The 14,548-nt window shown below is 42.0% G+C and overlaps 1 protein-coding gene across 1 annotated transcript in view; it reads left to right on the forward strand.

Moving 5' to 3' along the window:
* Myo1d (myosin ID) overlaps positions 1 to 14,548 on the forward strand; it is a 298,766-nt gene that overhangs the window by 97,841 nt on the left and 186,377 nt on the right. Inside the window, exons 7-12 of the mRNA XM_005349401.2 lie at positions 2,306 to 2,422; positions 2,947 to 3,150; positions 4,348 to 4,493; positions 4,570 to 4,684; positions 9,519 to 9,689; positions 13,469 to 13,539. Coding sequence (XP_005349458.1) covers positions 2,306 to 2,422; positions 2,947 to 3,150; positions 4,348 to 4,493; positions 4,570 to 4,684; positions 9,519 to 9,689; positions 13,469 to 13,539 — 824 coding nt within the window. The remainder of the gene's footprint in view (positions 1 to 2,305; positions 2,423 to 2,946; positions 3,151 to 4,347; positions 4,494 to 4,569; positions 4,685 to 9,518; positions 9,690 to 13,468; positions 13,540 to 14,548) is intronic.

Genomic DNA, 14,548 nt, shown 5'->3' on the forward strand with positions numbered 1-14,548 from the left:
CATTGTTTTTTACTGCTGAGTAGTACTCTAATGTGTATATATTCCACACTTTCTTCATCCATTCTTCCATTGAAGGACATCTAGGTTGTTTCCAAGCTATGTTTATTATATTACAGTATAATCACTTCCCTCATACAAATATGAATTGATTTTAATGTTCATAAAGTGTTACATGTATTTTAATTAATCATGTACAGTTAAGATACTGTTGGTCACAGGTAAGAGAAAATCCAGACAAGAGTTTCCTAAAATGGTAAGGACTCCGCTAGCTCTGTATGACAGCAAGTGCTGGAATGCTCATAGCCAGGGCCTCAGCAACATTGCTAGAGACCGGGGTGGGGTTTGTGGTTTTCAGACTTACAGCTCTGCTTCCCTCGGCAAACTGGCTTGGCCTCCTGGTCTGTTTTTGTTGTGGTTGCAAAATGTCATCAGCAGTCCCAGTATTCACTGCAAAAGAAATGCTGTCTTTGCCACCTTACATACATACGTCTCCCTAGAGCCCCTCCCCTCACACAGACCCTCATATGCTTTTCCTCATGCCTCCTTGATCACAGTAGCATCACATGCCTGTGGCTGACCACTCACTTGGTAAGGGGAAGAAAATGTGCGTCTCAGGGTTTCTGCTGCTGAGATAAACACCATGACCAAAAGCAACTTGAGGAGGTAAAGGGTTTATTTCATCTTCCAGCTTGTATTCCATCACCCTGGGAAGTCAGAGTAGAAACTCAAGGCAGTGCACATGCCATGGAGGAGTGCTGCCTACAGACTTGCTCTCCATGGCTTGCTTAGCCTGGTTCTCTTAGATGCCTCAGGATCACCTGGATAGAGGTGGCACCACCACAATGGTCTTTGCCTCCAAATCAATCATTTGTTAAGAAAATGCCCCACAGGCTCACCTGCAGGTCATTGCTTCTCAACTGCAGTGCCCTTTTCTCAGGTAACTCTAGTTTGTGTTACATTGACCATAAACTATCCAGGATAATGGCCATGATCAGTTTAGAACCATGAAGCCTCCAGAGGCTGGGAGCAAGCCAATCAGGGATGAGCTTGAAGAGGACTAAACAAATCTTATGTTAGCAATAATGAAGTAGTAGAGGAATGGCTGTCAGGGAAACAGCCAGCAATTTCCTTTTATGGGACAGAACTACAATCTCAACATGTAATTTATAATGGCAATATCTGATATTTTAGTATTTTTGGTATGGTATAGACCAGAAAACAATCTATAAGAAATGTGTTACTTGGGAAGTAGAAACAGACAAGATCTCCTGAGTAAATTGGGAGCATAGGGACCTTGGGAGAGGGTTGAAGGGGAGGGGAGAGGCAGGAAGGGGAGCAGAGAAAAATGTAGAGCTCAATAAAAATCAATTAAAAAATCATAAAAAAAGAAATGTGTTACTCTGTGTGTGTGTAATTTATGAGGAAAGTGAGGCTCATCTCATAGTGATAAAACACTGACAGGGATAGGAGCTTGCCGGGTTGTGCCTAGGACACGACCTTGTGCTCCTCAAAGTTTGCTTTGGATGTCCTTCTTTAGGAAGCGAGCATCAGGTGAGGGCACCATCCTAGTAAGAGGAGCAGCTTGTTGAGAAAAGAGCTGGTCCAGAGCTGCTTCCAGGAAGACTTGTAATATAGACAGTTGCCACTCTTTACTGTGGAATCCGTTGGCACACTGGTATATCCAGCCTGGTGGCCATGTCTCCCAGGGCTGCAGATTCACCATGGAGCTCCTCTGCTCTGGTTATAAGCTGTAACTTACCAGACTCTTGTAACATGAGAAAAGGTAAAAAGTATAATATATTAAATAGTATTAAATAGTCCTAGAATATTGAACCGCTTGCTAAGTGGCTGCAGCTGGTGGCTTTGCTCTGGGCGCTACTTTTCCTAACCCGGGAAACAAGAAGCCTGATTATTACAGTGTGAGAACTGTTGCCAGCCTACACAAGAGGAAGGAGCTGTGGGAGAGCTGCAGATGCAGTGACCAGCCGTGCACTTTACAATTCCCACATGCAACATTTTCATATGTGCCATTGTCCCCCGTGGGACATAGAGCTGTGGTATTCTGTGAGCCAACTCAGGACAGACGCTTCCAGAAAAGTGCATGGTGCTTATTTAAGTGACAGCTCTCAAACACAAATGGGCCTCATACATCTAAACAATGTGTCTACCACAAATTAATTTTGATACTTACTTCCCTCAAAGTGACTTACTACAAAGGCATCAAGACTTTGGCTGAACACTTCTGTTTTATAATCAGTGCTCGTGTGTAATGTCTGTGACTTAAGATTTTGATGTTCATGTCTAGTCCTCCATCAATGATGCTGCAGAGTTCAAAGTCGTAGCCGATGCCATGAAAGTCATTGGATTCAAACCTGAGGAGATTCAAACAGTGTATAAAATTCTGGCTGCTATTCTTCACTTGGTGAGTAAGGACTCTCAAAGTACATTGTATCCCTGTGGATACAGGGTGCTCTTCCAGAAGATTTTGTTCCTTGTCAAAAGTAATTTATGTTGTGAAAATTTTGCTTGTGTTCTGAAAAACATACTCTGATTTTCTTCATTATCTTATATTTTGAGAGGTTTTCCAAACCACTGTAGAGGCTATGCTTGTTTCATTGTGCTGTGATATCCTCAGACCTTGACTTCAACACCAAGCCTAAGGGTGATGGCCTCTGAATCAGATGGCTGCAAGTGACCTCCAAGGTCCAGCCAGCCCAACTGAGGCTAGCACATAGACCAGAATGGCAAAAAGTATTCGTAAATATGACTACTTAAAAATACAGACCCTCTACCAAAAATGTATGTTAAGATGGAAGAATAGACATGCATATGGAAAAGAGAGTGCTAGGTTTTCACATATGACATGTATGTTTAGGAAGGTAGGTACAAGCAAGGTCACTCTAAGCTCACTGGAAATGGTGTCTTTTGTTTTTATTTTTGATATAGGGAAATGTAAAATTTATAGTAGATGGTGACACGCCACTCATTGAGAATGGCAAGATTGTGTCTGTCCTGGCAGAATTGCTCTCTACTAAGACAGACATGGTGGAGAAAGCCCTTCTTTACCGGACGGTGGCCACAGGCCGTGACATCATCGACAAACAGCACACGGAACAGGAAGCTAGCTACGGCAGAGACGCCTTTGCCAAGGTGAGGCTGAACTTGATCTGTGGGTTGCAGCCTAAGTAAAATCCTGTGAGGATGTGTTCAGACCTCCCAAACAGTGGGCTAAGAGTTTTTAAAAACTGAGACTTTCTGGCCATCAGTGTCTCAGTAAAGCTCCTGGCTGTATCACTGCTGGAAAAGGAAATAGACCAACTATGGGCACGAGGGAGTCGATGTGGCTACTTCAGCAAGGTCTGGCACCACTTTGCCTTCCCTGCCTCATTTTCTGCTTTCTTCAGCCACTTTTACTTATCCAGCATGCTCATCTTTTCTTAAGCCTCCTGAGTTCTTCTCTCCTTTCTGCTTCTAACCACAGGGGCTGCACATCCCATTGCCTGAGCACAGAATAAAGTCATATCAGGGGGCTGGAGGGATAGTTCTGCAGTTAAGCACACATACTACTCATGCATAGGACCCAAGTTCAGTTCCCACCACCCATCTGGGCAGCTTAACAAACTACCTGTAATTCCAGCATCAGGAAAACCAGCACCTCAAAGAGCATCTACGTGCACCCACATAGTAACTTTTAAAAATCACCTCAGACAGTGTACGTGTGTTCCTTCACCCTAACCCTCCACTCCTCAGAGACTATGACTTTCTGTGGACTTAGTGCTATGTTTCCAACAAACTGTCTGACTAAGTACTCAGCAAATGTTTGGTGAACGAACGGATAAATTCCTAAGTACCCAAGACCATTACGCATAGCTCAGAGTTGGTAGAACAGTTTCCAGAGGTGAGAAGAGCAGATGTGTCACTGACGTAGAAAGGCATGGACACACATGCCAGGAGAATAGTCTTTTTCAAGACAGGATTTCTCTAGCTTTGGAATTTGTCCTGGGATTAGCTCTTGTAGACAGGCTGGTTTCGAACTCCCAGAGATCCGCCTGCCTCTGCCTCCCGAGTGCTCGGATTAAAGGCATGTGGCACCACCACCCAGCTGAGAATAGTCTTAAAATATAAACGGTAGCCAATAACCTCTGTAAAAATCCTGATTGCTTGCTTCAGTTCAGCGTACACTGTGTAGCTGTTTCTGTAATAGGGGATATACACTTTTCTCATTGTTCCGCTTAGGTGATACTATGTGTGCTGAAGAGTAAGAAGAAGGGATGGAAGACATCCCGAGTCCAACAGAGGGACTCATTCCCAAACAGACACGAATTTATGGTGTCCTTTCTCTCACAGGCAATATACGAACGCCTTTTTTGTTGGATTGTAACTCGTATCAATGACATCATCGAGGTCAAGAACTATGACACCACGATCCATGGGAAAAACACTGTTATTGGCGTACTGGATATCTACGGCTTTGAAATCTTTGACAACAACAGGTAAACTGGGTAAGATACTTAAAACCCTACTGCGCATTTTTCAGTACTTAAGCCTAACATGTTCCATCTCATGTAGCTTCGAACAGTTCTGCATTAATTACTGCAATGAGAAGCTGCAGCAGCTGTTTATTCAGCTGGTTCTGAAGCAGGAGCAAGAAGAGTACCAGCGGGAAGGCATCCCTTGGAAACACGTGAGTGCCCTCATGGGGACTGTCTCCCTGGGCTGCCCACCTAGATTCCTCCTGACCTTCCTGGGGTCTTGAACCACCTGGACCCTAGCCTTCCTCCTTGAGATATGCTAATCCAGTTGTGCTCTGCCAGTGGGTGTGATTCCTCTAATCTGAGAGCCTGCCGTGTTGGTGTTCGGTACAGCTGATGCCACATGACTCCTGCTTGGTTTTTGTTTGTTAAGAGTCTAGCATCACTCAAAGTTCACTCTTTGACTTAGATTTGATGAATTTACTCCCAGACCTCCCTTTGTTTTCTCCTCCACTCTGCGGACTCCGTGGCAGTGGACCGCTCTCAGCTGTTGATGTCCCTGTTCTCAGAAGCCTGGGCATTGGAATGCTGGACCGCTTGTGCTCCTGTTCAGTTCCACATTCTTCCTTCTGCTGTCACCTCTCTTCTCGTGGCTCTTTGTGAATGTTTGTAATGTTCAGAGGCAAACTGTACCAGTGAGATATGGATAGAAGTGACCCTGGTCCGAGCGGGGCTCCCGGCTGAAACACGGGCTCCCGGAGCTTCCTCTGCTCTGCCATTGAACCCCCAGCTCCTGACAGACGTGAGGCTTAGTCATTCTTCTGGGACATCCGTATTTTTAAAACAATTTTGGGAGTAGGTTTTTAAAAACTTTCGGGTATTTTCCTGTAATTGTTTGTTTATTTTTGTGAGGTTTCATAATTTGTTTGTTTTGGTTTTTTGAGGCATAGTCTGATGTTTCCCAGGCTGGGCTTGCACCTGCTGTGAAACCAAGGATAATCTTGTGCTCCTAATTCTACCTCCACCTTATGAGTACTGGCATTACAGGTTTCACCGCCATGACTGGTTGCTGAGTTTATAAAACTGTTTGTATTCTCATCGAACAATAAAATCAAGGCAGTATTTATCCTTTGATATCAAACAGAGTAGCAGTAAAAAGCTACTTGAAATGTCATATTAGAATTATTTTCATATCAATACCTTCCTAATTTTTATTTCTACATACTCATTTTAAAAGAGAGAGTGGTATACTAAGTAGCATGTCAGCCTCAAATTACATCTTTGCCTTCCATCACATGTTAAATATTAGAATGCCATAAAATTTTATTTACTATATTAGCTTAAATTTTACATATTTAAAATATACCAGAGTTGTCAGCTTTATTATAAAATAGAGATGCCTATTGTTTGATTTAAACAGCGACCTCTCATAACTATTTAAAGTGTAACTCAAGCCATGCCAGGTGTTAGTAGCATGCACCTTTAATCCCCAGCACTGGGGAGACAGAGGCATGCAGATCTCTGAGTTTGAGGCCAGCCTGGTCTAGCCAGAGATACACAGAGAATGGATAGATAGATAGATAGATAGATAGATAGATAGATAGATAGATAGATAGATAGATAGATAGATAGATAGATAGATCATACATACATACATACATACATACATACATACATACATACATGGATAGATAGATACATAGATAGATACATGATAGATAGATGAATAGATAGATAGAGATAGATTAGATAAATAGATAGATAGATAGATAGATAGATAGATAGATAGATAGATAGATAGAAAATATAATTCTATTAAAGTTATGTGAAGTTTTTAAAGAATAAACCTGTTGTTTAATATACAATATAACTGAAGGTAAGGGTTTTCTTTAACCAAGAATATCATCATAAAACCTGTTATTCAGATGTGTTTGGAGATGCTTATCCAAAATATCCTTTGAAGCTGATTGTGGTGGCACATGTGTAATTTCAAGTGTAATTTCAGCACTTCAGAGGCTGAGATATGAAGATCCCAAGTTTGAGACCAGTTAAAACTATGTAGTAAGACCTGTCTTTAAAAAAATATCATACCAAACAATCAGAATACCAAGCTCCACAGGCTTAGTTGACAGGGGGACAAGTAACAGCTGCAGTAGTGTCTAATTCAGACACCTTGGAAAGCTCAGTAACCCTGGAGATGATGGGGTTTGGAAGAACTGAAACAGACCGTACCATGAAGGGAACAGAAGCAGACTCCCGGGTGACAGAAGCAGCATGTTGATGTGCGCCAGCATTGCAGCCTGTTTCCCTCGGATCCCAGACTCCTAAGCATTGTGATTCATCGCTATAGAACATTTCAAAGGTGGAGGAGGAAAACATAAACTATGTGCACCCTCAACCCGGTCTTGGCATTTCTGCTGTGTTGCCCTCCTCCTGCCTCTGTGTCTTCCTTGCCTGTGCCAGGTCACATTGAGTTACTCAAATGTCTTCATCTCTGATTTCCAGTGTATCTAAGAGATAAATACTCCTACAAAGGCTGTAACCATAGTTCTGTGACCCCACCCCAAAAATTAATAACAATTTCTTTAATATCACCTCCTATTTCTTAAGTTGTTCTATTGTTGTTGATGGTAAACGATTGCTTGATTGGATCCAGATAAGGATTTTGCATTAAGGTTGATTTATTGATTGACAGGTTTCTCACATAGGTCTGGGCTCATTCCTTCTCTCCTCATCCCTTTGTAATCTTTTCTTGAAAAGGGGGATCACTTTGGCTGTAGTGAGCATCTTTTCTGGAAGGTTTCCCAGTCCAGATCATGCTAATCCAGTTCCTGAAGTGTTATTAATACATGTCTGTGCACCTGTGTGTTCTGTGTACTGGAAAGTAGATCTAGTGTGTTGATGGGTTCAGAGTTAGTTTTTCTCCACAACCTGTTCATGGCCTGTGTGTGAATGCCTATCAGGAGCTCATAAAATCTAATTATCCCTCTGATTCATTCTCTTCTAAAAGTTTACAATTTTTTTAATTTCTATTTTTATTTATGCATATGTGCACCATATGGTTACAGGTGCCGTGGAGGCCAGAAGAGGGCATTGGAACCCCTGGAACTGTAGTTACAGGTGGTTGTGAGCCATCTGGTGTGGGTGCTGGGAACTAAATCAGGTATCTTTGCAAGAGCAGTAAGTGCTCTTAAGCATTGAGCCGTCTCTGGAGCCTCCACAGATCATTTTAACTATTGAAAACTTGACATTCTAGTGAACTTTCATAAAGTTAAAATGCAATTCAATTGTTTATATGACGCTTTCTAAGAATGTATTGTATACATTGTATGTTTTATATAGACATAATATTGCTGAAATTTAGATTTTTTTATAACAAATTTAATTATAAAGTTTGTTGTTCGGATTCCACAGGCATAGGCAAGAAAACTGCTATTAGAAGTGTCTGTGTTTGGAATGAGGATGTGACCCAGGACCTCCACACCCATAAGCCATTCTGTCACATCTCTCCTTGTATGCCTTATGAAAAAACTCATGGGCATTCCGAGTTACCAGAAGAACCTGATTTTGGAAAGCATGCTTTAAACACTGTTAAATTTAAAACCAAAAGTTACTAGAATCTTCAGCAAAAATCAGTGGCTCCTAGGAATACAGTTGGAATTTTACTCCATTAGAACTTACTTTTATACTCCTAATGTCTGAAATGCCAGCTGGTGATAGATTCCTGCATTTGTGTATTTTAGGATGTTTTCCTAAAGGAGGAAATAACTTTTCTCCCCAACTGAAAGCACAATAACTCTGCACAATCTGTATCACTATTTAAAAGCAGATCTCTCCGTCCAATTGAAGTTACGGGCTAGGTAATTTTTGCAGTAGGGCATCCTATGTGTTGGAGGGTTTAGCAGCATCCTGACCTTCATCCCTTGACACCTGTAGCATCCCCAGGATGACAATCAAAACTGCCTTCTGACATTACTAAATGTTCATACAGACAAAATTAACCTCAGTTGAGAATCAATGATTCAGACAAACCAGAAAAGTATTAAAAAAAAAAAAAAAAAAAGCTGGGAGGTGGGAATGGGAATGACGCTTCGTTTTCAGTCTTTCGTCCCAAAGAACACAAAAGACTAGAAATGGAGCTGAAAGCCACAGCAAATAAGTGGCATCGGCCTGTAGATATGAAAGCCTGAAACTGGGGTCCAGTTCTGCCGTGAGTCTGTAGAGCTTTCAAGAGGTAATGGAGACGATACTTAGTTAGTTCCTCTGACAGGAGATGGGACATCTCAGCAGAAATGTTTGCACATAAGTGGCTCGCCTCCATGACATACAGCTTGCCTGAGATAGACCTCTGAAGGCAGTTTCTGTGCAGTCCATCAGAGCAGAAGGTAGTAGCAGATTTCTGTCTACAACTTGTATACACTGAAGTTGCTAAAAAGCCCAAAGTTCTTAACTTCATTTGCTTCGTGGAAGTGAGTGGAAAGCTTATTTATCTTTTACATGTAATTATGTAAATTAAGTTTTAAATTTAATTAAGTTTTTAAAATTATTATTCCCAGAAAAGTTTCAAAAGTGTTAGGTTCCTATGCTTTCTAACTTCGGGAAATCTAGAGGAAATTCTCTTTTGGGTTTTTGTCAGTGCATGTCACGTGAGCAGAACTTCAGATTCTGTGGAGTACTTTGACTTCATTGTCAGAAGAACACCAGATGATATTGTCAGGTCATCTGCTGGCACTTAGTGGAAACTGTTTCATGATTAGTGGCATACAGGTTGGGGGCTTGCAGAATGAAGGAGTGGGATTGGGTGTAGGGCTGGGAGACAGGAAGGAGTAGGGCAAGAATTAATCCCATTGGCCTTAGTCCACAGTCATCCCTGGTCTTTCCTTCATTAAGGACAGTAAGTCAGAAACCTCCGTTAAAATGTGTGCTCCTGACTGCCCTTTTGACATCGGAGCATTGGACAAGTCTGTGAAACGAAAGGAGACACCTGTGTGTCTTGCCCACTGTGGTTCCCATTCTCTTGGACATTGCTTTCTTGTTGTCCTGCAGATCGATTACTTCAACAACCAGATCATTGTGGACCTTGTGGAGCAGCAACACAAAGGCATCATTGCAATCCTGGATGACGCCTGTATGAATGTTGGCAAAGTCACCGATGGAATGTTCCTTGAGGCTCTTAACAGTAAACTGGGCAAACATGGTCATTTCTCCAGCCGAAAGGTAATAATGAGCTATAAAAACCTTTGCTCATTGTTTGACAGGGCAACATTGCTTTACGTTAAGTTAGAAGAATGTACACCCGAATAAGGGGGAAAGGTATGAATGTCTGGTAAATGTTGTATCTCTGTGGTTGAGTTCTGCTTCTCCGATACAACGATGAGACTGACAGAAACCATAACATCCAGGAGAGGGAGCTAAAAGACTGTGAATTTGCTAGATGCAGGGAAAATGAACACGAGTCTTTAGAAAGCATGATGTCATTTATAACCAATAGGTGCTGAGTCCTTGTTCATGTGCTAGAATTTTATGCCTGCATCTGATGATTCTGGCATAAGAAATTGCTTTTGTCCTTGACTTTTCACCATAATCCTCATTTACAAAATACGGAGTGTGCTCTGTGTTCTTTAGACCCCATGACTTTCCTAAAAGTGAGACATTCTAGCTGCCACTCCTCTTATTATGAAGAAATGCATTCTTTCAGTGTATTGGGTATGCTTCCAACTCTCCATTTTTACAATCTAAATGTGTCACAAACAAACCACATCTGTAGAATAATTGGTGGCAGTTGTGGTTATCAGATTTTTATTCTAGACCTTATGTGTAGTATGTTTGTTATTCGTGTTTGCAACATCACCCCAGTCTTCCCCACAAATGCAAGCTTGTCTAGTTACCAGACACTGCCAGGAAAGCAGGCCCTGTTCCTTCACATCCTGAAAGGAATGGGCAGGCACTTCTGTTCCTCTGTAAATCTGTGGCACATTGCCACTGTCTCATGAATAAATCTACTTCCTAACTACGTTCCCTTTAGAGTTATGTAAGCCGAACAGAGAAATTCCGCAATTAACTAGAGAAGGTGTAAATCATCTTAAGTTGTTTCTTGATTGACACTTGTCTCCGGCCAGTTATTTGTGACTACGACTTGGTCTTCAGCTCCTGCAGACTGATCTTTGACATTAAGGGCCTCAGTCCCTTCAGCCAGCTCTCCTTTATACCCAAAGGGCTAATTAAATGCCTCTTGTTTGGCAGCTCTAGTCCTTGGTGCTGGCACAAAACTGCACAAAGTAAAAAGAAACCTAAGGCACAGGGAGATGTCTCAAGGGCACCTTTATCCAGGAAAAGTTCTGTCTGTGAGGGAGTTTAGAGATGCCCATTGTCATCACACCTCTGAGTTGAGTTCTGGAGTCTCATCTACTACTGTACCCTCTAGATGCTAGACAGTCAGTGTTAGCGAAATTACATTGAACTGGTCACAGTCATACTAAATAAATCTTACTTTAATTGTTTTTATTTATATGGGTGTCTATAAGTCTCAAAATGACACCCCAAATCATTATTCTTTTTTTCACCCTGGCCATTTATATAATTGAACTAAGTAAGTTGGTCAGGCAAAATAACTGTTTCTCTGTGAGCATGTGGAGGTCAGAATTCAATGCCCTATACCTTCTCTATTACTCTTCAACTTTAAAACAAATTACCTTTATTTATTTATGTATCCATATGTGTGCATGTACATGCATGCCTTGGCACACATGTGGAAGTCAGAGGACAACCTGCAGGAATTGGTTCTCTCCACTATGTAGCCTCCAAGAATCAAACTCAGACATTGTGTCAAGCACCTTTACCCACTGAGCCAATCCACTGGCCTTCTAGTTTATGTTTGAGACCAGGTCTTTCACTGTGCCTGGACTCTCCTGACTGAGCTATACTGGCTCACCAGCAAGCTTCAGGTACCTTCTGTCTCTGCCCTATCAGCACCGGGGTTACAGACATCACTGTACCCAACTTTATGTGATCATTGGGGTTGCAAATCAAGTCCTCATGTTTCTGTGACAAGCACTTCAGCAATCGAGTCATCTCCACAGCTCCATCTTTTGGGGATTTTTGCCTAATAAAGGAAAGAAATTACACAGCCAAGCTGTCGGGATATCTAAGTCACTGCACACCTTAGATAATGTTATTGGGTATATGGTGAGTCAGGTATCATTTGCTACTGCTAACTGATCAAGTAGACTTACTGTCTTATTAAATAAAAGATTGCTGATGGGCTGGAGAGATGGCTCAGCGGTTAAGAGCACTGTCTGCTCTTCCAGAGGATCTGGGTTCAATTCCCAGCAACCACATGGTGGCTCACAACCACCTGTAATGAGATCTGGTGCCCTCTTCTGGCCTGCAGGCATACATGCAGACAGACCACTGTATACATAATGAACAAAAGAAAAAGATTGCTGGCTTTTATTTGGGGGATAAAAAAACTTCCTTTCATATTAAAGGTATCATGGAGAGGCAGTCACATGATCCAAACAATTGTAAAATATTTTAAAATAATAACTATATAGCAAAATATAATTTTGTGTGTTGAAGAAAATCACAATTTTGCAGATTATCCAAATATAAGAATGGCCTGTGTTTTGAGTCTTTTCCTTCAAGAATTTTGCAAACTAAAGGATTTTTCAAAAGGGTGGTGAGGGGGCAGGCTAGATAGAGGACTCAACAGTTAAGAGTGTGTACTAGTCTTGCAGAGAACCAGAGTTCAGTTCTTAGCACCCATGTCAGGCAGCTCACAACTGCCTTAACTCCAGATCCAGACAGCTGAAGCCCTCTCCTGGCCTCTATGGCACCCACACTCACAATGCACAACCCTCGTGCTCACAGTTAAAAGTAAAGCACGTTTTCCAGCGAGCAGGGCGTGATCTATTTTGGCGAGTCCTCTCTAGCTAATGCTTTGGTCTTGTACATAGTTCATTTAACTCTCCACTTTTTCTGATGAGTAATTATTAAAAGACGCACAGTAAACCCCCAATTTCCTCTAATTCTTTATTCATGAAACTCCTGGACATTGTTCCTTTAGTATCTGAAGCCTGTTGTCCTGGATGGATTGTGTGCTGTATGACATGTGGATGGTGTGCTCTACCACATACTAAATGGTATTGTGTAGATTTTTGCTCGTCTGCCTGTCTGGGTGCTACTGTAGCGAAGAAAATTAGAGGAAGTCATGAAGAAATCCAAGGCCATATAGAACCTGCATTTCTTAGAGTATTCCCCTTCAATAAGAAAGATATTCAAGTTTACTGTTCTATGAAGAACACCTAAACGAGTCCAGCTCAACAGGCAGATGAGCCAAGAGCTGTGTACATGAAGACATGTTCCTTTCTGTTTCCTGGAGCCTTTCCAGGACTACCACTTACTGGCAACATCATGTGCCAACTGCCTACCTCACTGAGTCTGTCTCCATGTATGTGAGGAAGACAGTTTATTCTTTAACAGTAGATTGTGAGGGCTATGAAATGTAGGTGTCTTACAGACAGGAAGCCCTCGGTGTGGTCCTCCCAAGTGGAGCATGGAGGAGAGGGATTTAAGTGTCAGAAGACTCTGCACATCTGTTTCTCAGGGTACCATACTTCTTCCATTGTCTGGTGGACCCATCTGCTAGAGACCATCCTTTATATCCAACTGAATAAAGGGCATCATTCGTCAACCTCTGACCACACTGGGCATGGAATAGCCACATTTCCACATTCATTGTCCAGACCTGGCCTCTTGGCCATGTCTACTGCTAGAGCAGCCAGCAAATGGAGGCCAGCTGTGTGCTATGTGCTACGTGGGTTTCTGTCAGAAGCCTTTACCTTGTCAGCCATGTATTTAAACAGACCTGAATCAGGGGACTGTGATTTCATCTAGATATCATGATTTGTGATGCTTGGTCATATTAATTTGGAATGTGTTTTTAGGTGTGAAAAATGTCATTTTTTTTCAAGTTTATATCCTTTTTAATCTCTTAGACCTGTGCCTCAGACAAAAGCCTAGAGTTTGAGCGGGACTTCCGAATCCGGCACTACGCAGGTGATGTGGTGTGAGTATCTTACTCTGGGCCTAGCCCAGCATGATGATTTGCATGCAGCCTTACTTCGGAAAATGGGGCTGAGACACTGCTGGTTGTTTTTCTTTTCATGTGTGTGGGGATTTATTTGGGAGGGGTCATTGTGGGGAACAGTATAATTTAGCCTCTTGGTTTGAAGAAGTGCATAGCTTCATTTCTTCCTCGTTTCTCAGACATTTGGTTTGAGCATATGTTGTGTAACCAGGTGTACTTCCACCTGTGGTTGGAACCACTGTATCAATAAACCTTGGGAACATGTTAGAGTCTAGGGTAGACGTGTGGTAAGATGGATTCTGCCCAATAGATAATATACTATAAGCATATTCCCCCTGACCGCTGTACCTCTACTCACTTGACCTTCTATCTTCCTGTTAGCTCCCTTTGTCCCCCTGGACACTCCCACCTCTACTTTCATGCCATCTGTACATGAACTCTGGGTCCCACGAATGATAGAAAACATGATGTTTGTCTTTCTGAGACTGGTATAATTCACTCAATATGGTTATCTCCAGTTGTATTCATTTTCTTACATATGACAAAATTTCATTCCTCTTTATGACTGAAAAAAATCCATCATATGCACAAACCATATTTTCTGTATTCATTCTTCTGCTGATGGGCTGGTTCTATAACTTAGCTAGTGTGAATAGTTCTGCAATAAATTCTGATATTTATCTCTATGAAAAAAAACGAAAGATGGGTTCTGCCCATAAGAAGCCAGCAGGTTAGTGAATATGAGTAGATACATCTAAGTCACAGGAAGGGAGGAGGCAAGGACTCAGTTGGGGAGGCACACAGCATTATGGAAGCAATGAGGAGTCTGGAGAAATCTTGCTGGAGGAAGAAGTGTGCAAGCAAGTTCAGCACCATAAATGACAGCCTGGAGACAAGCGAGGAGGGTGTGGAGAGGGATCTGCAGGGCACCCTGTGTGTGCAGAACTACAGGGAGCAACACAAGCAAAAGAAGTTTTACTATATTATT

This window comes from Microtus ochrogaster, chromosome 7, assembly GCF_000317375.1.
Source record: "Microtus ochrogaster isolate Prairie Vole_2 chromosome 7, MicOch1.0, whole genome shotgun sequence".
NCBI lineage: Eukaryota > Metazoa > Chordata > Mammalia > Rodentia > Cricetidae > Microtus > Microtus ochrogaster.